Consider the following 7,486-nt stretch of genomic DNA (forward strand, 5'->3'; position numbering starts at 1 on the left):
TGTATCTCATGTGTATTTGGGAGAAATGCACGGATGATGCTAACACAAGGAGGTGGCTAGAATTTGGGCTTACATAGTATCTTCACCAAAGAACAATACATTTTTAGAACAGTGACAAAACAGAGGAGAAGAGGTTTAGGCTTCCAAGGGTAGCAAACTGTGGGAAGATAAATATTTAGTGGCCACTGGAAGATAATAGCTAGTCGGTAAAATTTGTCCTGTGGAGTCCTCTGGGGCTGTCTTGTAGGGTTGTCAGTGATTAACTTCTGTACAAATTTAGGTTCTGTTTTCAGGCATATAGTCGGAGGGCAGAGAGCTTTCTTGGATCTGCTTCTCAATTGCCTTCAGTTCAAAATAATCTTTATGCCAGGGGCGCCTGGGTGGCACAGTCGGTTAAGCGTCCGACTTCAGCCAGGTCACGATCTCGCGGTCTGTGAGTTCGAGCCCCGCGTAGGGCTCTGGGCTGATGGCTCAGAGCCTGGAACCTGTTTCCGATTCTATGTCTCCCTCTCTCTCTGCCCCTCCCCCGTTCATGCTCTGTCTCTCTCTGTCCCAAAAATAAATAAACGTTGAAAAAAAAATAATCTTTATGCCAAAGGGGAAGGTTTTTAGGTGGCATAGTCTGCTCCCTGTCTTTAGGTTTGATTATAAAGTCCCCTTGCTATATAATGACCCCTTATGTTCTAACATCAAAATGTGAGATAAGGCATTGTCAAAAAGTTAGAAAATTGTTCACATGAGGCTTATTTGTAATAGGAAAACATAGATTTATAAGCCAAAAAGTGTATCACAGCAACAAAAAATGTAGAGTGGGAATATGGCTGAGCAATATGGTATCATGCTGCATACCCATTAAAAACGATCGGTAATGTACTGTGTGCTTTGGGGGAAAGTGTGTATAAAATAATTGTAAGTGAAAAAGATGAAGACAACATAGTGAAGGCAACATAAAAAATTGGACCCCATTTTCAGTTGTGTAACATGGTCGTTCAGGTTATTTTTCTTTATAGTTGCTCAAATTCATAATAAAATAGGAGACGATTCCTGCTTTGGAAACAGCCCTACTTCCCCGTGCTTCCTGAGCCAAGTCTTTAATGCCATTTCATCATTTTCCTGTAGGTTAATTCTTAGGACATCAGAATATCTCTCTTCAAATATCAAAAAAGAACTTTTAAAGTCAGTGAACCAATAAAGTTCCTGTTTTTCCCATCTCTCAAAGGGTGGAGCCCCCAAAGGACTAGGAGAAGAAGGAAGTTAAAAGGTGTTAAATACTGAAGCCAGCTTGCCCTGGTCAGCCTAGAGATCTGGCTTCCTAGTCAACATGAAGGCTCTCCTTTTTCTGGGGCTTCTCCTCCTGTCCGTCACCGTCCAGGGCAAGATCTTTCAAAGATGTGAGCTGGCCAAAACTCTGAAAAGACTTGGGATGGATGGCTTTAAAGGTGTCAGCCTGGCGACCTGTAAGTTACCTCTCCATACGTGCAAGTACTTAGCCGAGTGTGGAATAGCCAGAGGATGAGTAATAAGAAAGGCTTTGAATGAATGGACTTCTTTTATTTCTTTGAGGGTCTGTGTGCTTACAATTGTTACAAATATCAACTCGTGTCTTTTGAATCAGATATGCCAGAAGAAGGAATGAGGGCATGGGAGAGCAAAATTCTATGCCATTCTAAGTACACCAGGACCCACTGCACTCTTCGAGTGCAGCTGAATTTGCCAGTTGCCCCAGGTTTAGTGGCAGATGAAGTCTGACTAAAAGATACATTTGAGTGCCTGGAATATGTATCAAGTCCTTTCTACTTGACACCAGGTATTTCCTGTTTGGAACTTGGTTCCAAAAAAAATGAGCTTAGAGTAATGAGTATTTTCTGCTTTTTAAATTTCCCTGCCATGACATGGGGTTTTTAACAGCAAAGTTTTAAAAACCTATGTTGAACTCTCAGTGCAGTTCCCCTCAATTACTGTGTGTGTAAGGATCCCTGAAATGCAGCTTGAAATCCCGTTTTACTATTCTCACTATAGTCGATTAACTATTTTTCATTTTCTTCCACATAATTCGAGATATGTCCAAGTAAAAGTTATTTTATATTTGAGTCCATATTTGTCAATGTGATCACTATATTTTTCAGGTTGAATTCAAACATTTCCTCTCAATAACTGTTTAAAAATTTTTTAATGTTTATTTTTTTGAGAGAGAGAGCACAAGCAGGGGAGGGGCAGAGAGGTGGAGAGAGGATCGGAAGCGGACCCTGCACTGACAGCAGCAAGCCTGACCTGGGGCTCAAACTCACCTGAGCAGAAGTTGGATGCTCAACTGACCGAGCCACCAAGGCGCTCCAATAACTATTTTTGAATGAATGAGTGGATGGATAGATGAAAAAGTCTTTCCTATTTATATTTCTTGGGTTTTTTTTTTTTAATGTTTATTCATTTTTGAGAGAGGGAGAGAGAGAGAGAGAGAGAGAGAGAGAAGATGAGCGGTGGAGGGGAAGAGAGAGAGAGGGAGACAGAATCCAAAGCAGGCTGCAGGCTCCCAGCTGTCAACACAGAGCCTGATGAGGGGCTCTAACTCATGAATGGTGAGATCATGACCTGGGCCAAAGTCGGATGATTTGACTGAGCCACCCAGGTGCCCCTATATCTCTTGTTTACCAGATTCTAATTTGATAACCAAATTCACCTTTAGGTATCTTAAGAAAATTTATTTCTCCCAGAAAATTCTTAGTTTTTCTGATAAAAAGCGTTTTTCCATCAGCGTACATATCTGCTATTAATTTTAAAATTCACTTAACAACTCTGTTGATTTTCCTATTCTAGGCTAAATCTTGCCTGCAAGATGGAAGCAGGGGAAGGGTAATAGCAATGGAAGAAACAGCTATTTTAATATTTTGAAAGTATTCTATCTTGTTCATTAGCATTACAAAATGATTTGCTAACAAAAGGATTCTCACTAAAGTGTTGAAATATTTTTGGGGATGCCTGGCTGGTTCAGTCAGTGGAACATGCAACTCTTGATCTCAGGGTTTTAAGTTCAAGCCCCATTTTGGATGTAGAGATTACTTTAAAAAATAAAATCTTAGGGGCACCTGTATTGGTTAAGTGGCCGACTTCAGCTCAGGTCATGATCTCATGGTTCGCGTGTTCAAGCCCCATGTCAGGCTCTGTGCTGACAGCTCAGAGCCTGGAGCCTGCTTCAAATTCTGTGTGTGTCTCTCTCTCCTCCTCCCCCACTTGTGCTCTGTCTTCTCTGTCTCTCAAAAATAAATAAACGTTGAAAAAAATTTTAATAATAAAATCTTAAATATAAATGTATATATATATTTACAAGTAAAACACACCTTTATACTTATAAAGTAAGTCATTAACAATAGAATAGCAAATTAGAACTGATTATGGTATGACAAATAAATCAGGTGGTATTGATATTTATAACTAAAAATAAGTTTTTTTCAGGGATGTGTGTGGCCAAATGGGAAAGTGATTATAACACAAGGGCTACAAACTACAATCCTGGAAGCCGAAGCACTGATTATGGGATATTTCAGATTAATAGCCGTTACTGGTGTAATGATGGCAAAACCCCCCATGCAGAAAATGCCTGTCATGTATCCTGCAGCGGTAAGACACGATGATATTTGATTGATGGCACAGGACTCATCTGGCTATATTTACAAGAACAGAGATTCAATACAAATGAAAAATCTTGAAAGATTCATCAGCGACCTAGAAAAACTCTATTTCAATGTCTAGAAATGCTTTATTATCTTCCTCATAATTCCCTAAGAAATTAAAGAGCTCATTATATCATAAAAAGTTGATGTTTTCTAATATATGCAAGTTTCTGAAATGATCTATTAATTTATTATAAATGGATTTATTAATGCTTGTCAAAAAGAATGTCATTTCTCCCACTCTCTTTGGGGAGGTTTAGGGATAATTTGGTTGTGTGGCCCTTTTTTAAAAATTGTTTTTACTTTTTATTTTGAAATGTCCTAAATACATAGAAATTTAGAGACGTTAGTATAATAAACAACCATTTACTTTTTTCATGTATATGTTCCTTTTTGCTGAATTATTTTATTTTATTTTATTGTTGGTGCCTTTTATTTTTTGACATTGTTTAAATTTTATTTATTTTTAATTTTACACTTATTTTTAGTGTAATAATGTTTTCAGGAATAGAATTTAGTGACTCATCACTTACATATAACATATAACTTGCACCTTCAGAAAATACAGTTCCTATATAATTATTGTTATACCTAACAAGTTGATTAATGGATTTGTTTAATTAGGGTGAAACAAATATTCTATTGAACTCATATAAAAAATAGAAATAAATGTGGAATCTTTAGTGCACAAAAATATTGGAGAAATATAGTAAAACTGATACTGTTAATTTTAAATGTTAAAATTCCTAATAGACAAGATTCATCTCAGAATATATTTTTTATCCAGATAATTTATTTTTGATTTATTTTAAAAAATATATTATATAACATATGTGCTCATTGAATAAAAATTTTTACTACCCAGAGATTTATGACCACTGGTAACTTCTAGTATATATTCTTCCACAAAATGTATCAATCATGTATATGAATTACAAAGCTATATCATTCACAAATGAACCTACACACAAACATGTAAACAATGTGTGTGTTACGAAAAATGAAGTTGTACTACATATACTGCCTACGACTTGCTCTTTATCACACAAAATTATGTCAACAAATACAAAGCTGTATTCTTTTTCAAGGATGAAAAGAATTCCACAAATTAATGTTCCATACCTTATTGGTCCAACTCTTATTGGTAAGCCCTTAGGTTCCTCTGCTTTTTCCCCTTTATTAAATGCCATGAACATCTTGTGCCTATATCTCCAGGTGCATTTTTATTATTTCTTTAGGATAGATTTCTGGTAGTGGAACTGCTGATTAAAAAGTTGCTAGTCTCTGTTTGTTTTTTTTATTTGTTTGTTGTGTTTTTTACAGTCCCTACTTAAAAAGACAACCTTCTATTGCATTAGTTAATTCCAGAGCTTCCAATGACTTTGGTATATGAGAAACAGAATGCTTTATCTCATGCCAAATGGGATGGAATGAAACAAAAATTTCCCCCAACATTCACAGATAAATGGACTCTTGGAATATTACTTTAATGTTCTTTCCTCAGCCTAAGAGAATAATGCTGGCTATATCTAAGCTTACAATGAAATTTCTCTGGAAGTTGTTCTCATTCCTCACCATCTCTTTTTCAGAGTTGCTGCAAGATAACATCAGTCAAGCTGTAAAATGTGCAAAGAGGGTTGTCAGTGATCCACAAGGCATTAAAGCATGGTACGTTTAAGCATTAGTGGGGAAAGCTACTTTGCCCTAGGATTAAGAGAAAAGTGAGAGAGGGGTGGCTCAGTGGGTTAAGCGTCTGAGTGTGACTTCCACTCAGGTCATGATCTCACAGTCTGTGAGTTCAAGCGCCCCCCGTCGGTCTCTGTGCTGGCAGCTCAGAGCCTGGAGCCTGCTGTGGATTCTGTCTTCCTCTCTCTCTGCCCCTCTCCCACTTGCACTCTGTCTCTCTCTCTCAAAATAAATAAACATTTTAAAAATTAAAAAAAAAAGGGGGGGTCGCCTGGGTGGCTCAGTCGGTTGAGCGTCTGACTTCGGCTCAGGTCATGACCTCACAGTCTGTGGGTTGGAGCCCCGAGTCAGGCTCTGTGCTGACAGCTCACAGCCTGGAGCCTGCTTCCGATCCTGTGTCTCCCTCTCTCTCCGCCCCTCTCCCACTCTCACTTTGTCTCACTCTGTCTCTCAAAAATAAATGTAAAAAATAAAGATTAAAATTAAATTAAAAAAAAGAGAAATGAGAGAGGATTTTCAAAGACCAAAGTATGCTACTGAGAAGTGAACATTGCAGCTCTAGACTTATGCTAAACAAGGAGTTACCTAGAAACAATCTACTTCCTCTGATTTAGAATCTTACTCAGGAATCACTAAATTCTACTCCTGAAGCCAGTATTACACTATATGTTAACTATCTAGAATTTAAATAAAAACTTAAAAATATAGAATCTTACTCTTTTACTCTTCAATTTATTTTAGAGGATTTCTAGAGTTTTTTTTTTTTTTAATTTTTTTTTTTTCAACGTTTATTTATTTTTGGGACAGAGAGAGACAGAGCATGAACGGGGGAGGGGCAGAGAGAGAGGGAGACACAGAATCGGAAACAGGCTCCAGGCTCTGAGCCATCAGCCCAGAGCCCGACGCGGGGCTCAAACTCATGGACCGCGAGATCGTGACCTGGCTGAAGTCGGACGCTTAACCGACTGCGCCACCCAGGCGCCCCTTTTTTTTTTTTTTTTTTTTAATTTTTTTTTTTTCAACGTTTATTTATTTTTGGGACAGAGAGAGACAGAGCATGAACGGGGGAGGGGCAGAGAGAGAGGGAGACACAGAATCGGAAACAGGCTCCAGGCTCTGAGCCATCAGCCCAGAGCCCGGAGGATTTCTAGAGTTTTTACGATTCTCAACACTCTATCAGTTCCTTGTCATATCTTGAAACTACTTTTGGAGTTAAGTGAATGTGGAAAGCACTTTGCAGGTGCTATTGCAGAATGCATTTATCAATGTTTATGTTCAGCATTCTGTGTTCTAGTGAGGGCTTCGGGGGAGGTGATATACTTGGTGTACATCTCTCCATTTAATAAATAGCAATATCTGTCTGTAGCCTGTTGTCCATTTAGTGGTAAAACATTCTGTTCTCCCAGAGGATTTGAAGTATGTGTATTACAATGAAGATGTGTTTTAACCTTATCACCATTTATTTCACCATTCTCTACAGGGTGGCGTGGAAAACACACTGTCGAAACAAAGATGTCTCTCAGTATGTTCGGAACTGTGGAGTGTAACTGTTGGAGTTTTCCTTCTTCAGCTCATTCTAGGTCTTTTTCCTTTAAGGGAGTAGTGATTGAGTGAAAGGTCACACTACCATTCTTTCAAACAATAACATTTTTACAGATGCAGGAGCAAAATATGGTCTTTATTCTAAAAGGCTTGTTTACAAATGTGTTTATTATTTGATAGTCATCCTGTAACATTTTTCAGTTTGCTAATAGAAATAATGCTGGTGAAAGCTTATCTAAAATCTTGCCTATCAAATACATCTCCAGTACATTCAGTTCTTAAAGAAATAGCCCAGACTTAATCTTTATTACTCCCCAGTAGTTTATAAAAATGTAACAGAAGATTGTCTTACAACAAATTGATCATAGGCAAAATTCTAGCTTCATAGGCATCTGATGCCTTCATCTGTTCAGGCATCTCCAAAAACAGTAAAAACAAAAACAAAATACACACACACACACACACACACACACGCACACACAGAAAAATAACAAAAACAAACCAAACCAAAACACTCTGTTGGACAATATCAAGTAAAAATGCTAAATGACAAAAATGAAAACAGCCTGAATTAAGGATTTTGCTTTTCT

The 7,486-nt window shown here is 37.8% G+C and overlaps 1 protein-coding gene across 1 annotated transcript; it reads left to right on the forward strand.

Moving 5' to 3' along the window:
- Positions 1-1,321: 1,321 nt before the first annotated feature.
- LYZ (lysozyme) lies at positions 1,322-6,901 on the forward strand. The gene is made up of 4 exons (XM_047066619.1): positions 1,322-1,457; positions 3,451-3,615; positions 5,258-5,336; positions 6,835-6,901. Exons 1-4 carry the CDS (start codon positions 1,322-1,324, stop codon positions 6,899-6,901), a joined length of 447 nt encoding a protein of 148 aa, XP_046922575.1.
- The last annotated feature ends 585 nt before the right edge of the window (positions 6,902-7,486 follow it).

Source organism: Lynx rufus, unplaced genomic scaffold (assembly GCF_022079265.1).
Source record: "Lynx rufus isolate CCGP_SWC_20201006 ecotype Redwood Valley unplaced genomic scaffold, mLynRuf1.p SCAF_7, whole genome shotgun sequence".
In the NCBI taxonomy this organism is placed as follows: Eukaryota; Metazoa; Chordata; class Mammalia; order Carnivora; family Felidae; genus Lynx; species Lynx rufus.

Bases quoted from the DNA above. Each gene is read 5' to 3' on its own strand.
- LYZ (XM_047066619.1), top strand. From the start codon at position 1,322: ATGAAGGCTCTCCTTTTTCTGGGGCTTCTCCTCCTGTCCGTCACCGTC. The intron at 1,458-3,450 runs GTAAGTTACCTC...AGTTTTTTTCAG, and splicing joins AGGTGTCAGCCTGGCGACCT to GGATGTGTGTGGCCAAATGG. The intron at 5,337-6,834 runs GTACGTTTAAGC...CATTCTCTACAG, and splicing joins CCACAAGGCATTAAAGCATG to GGTGGCGTGGAAAACACACT.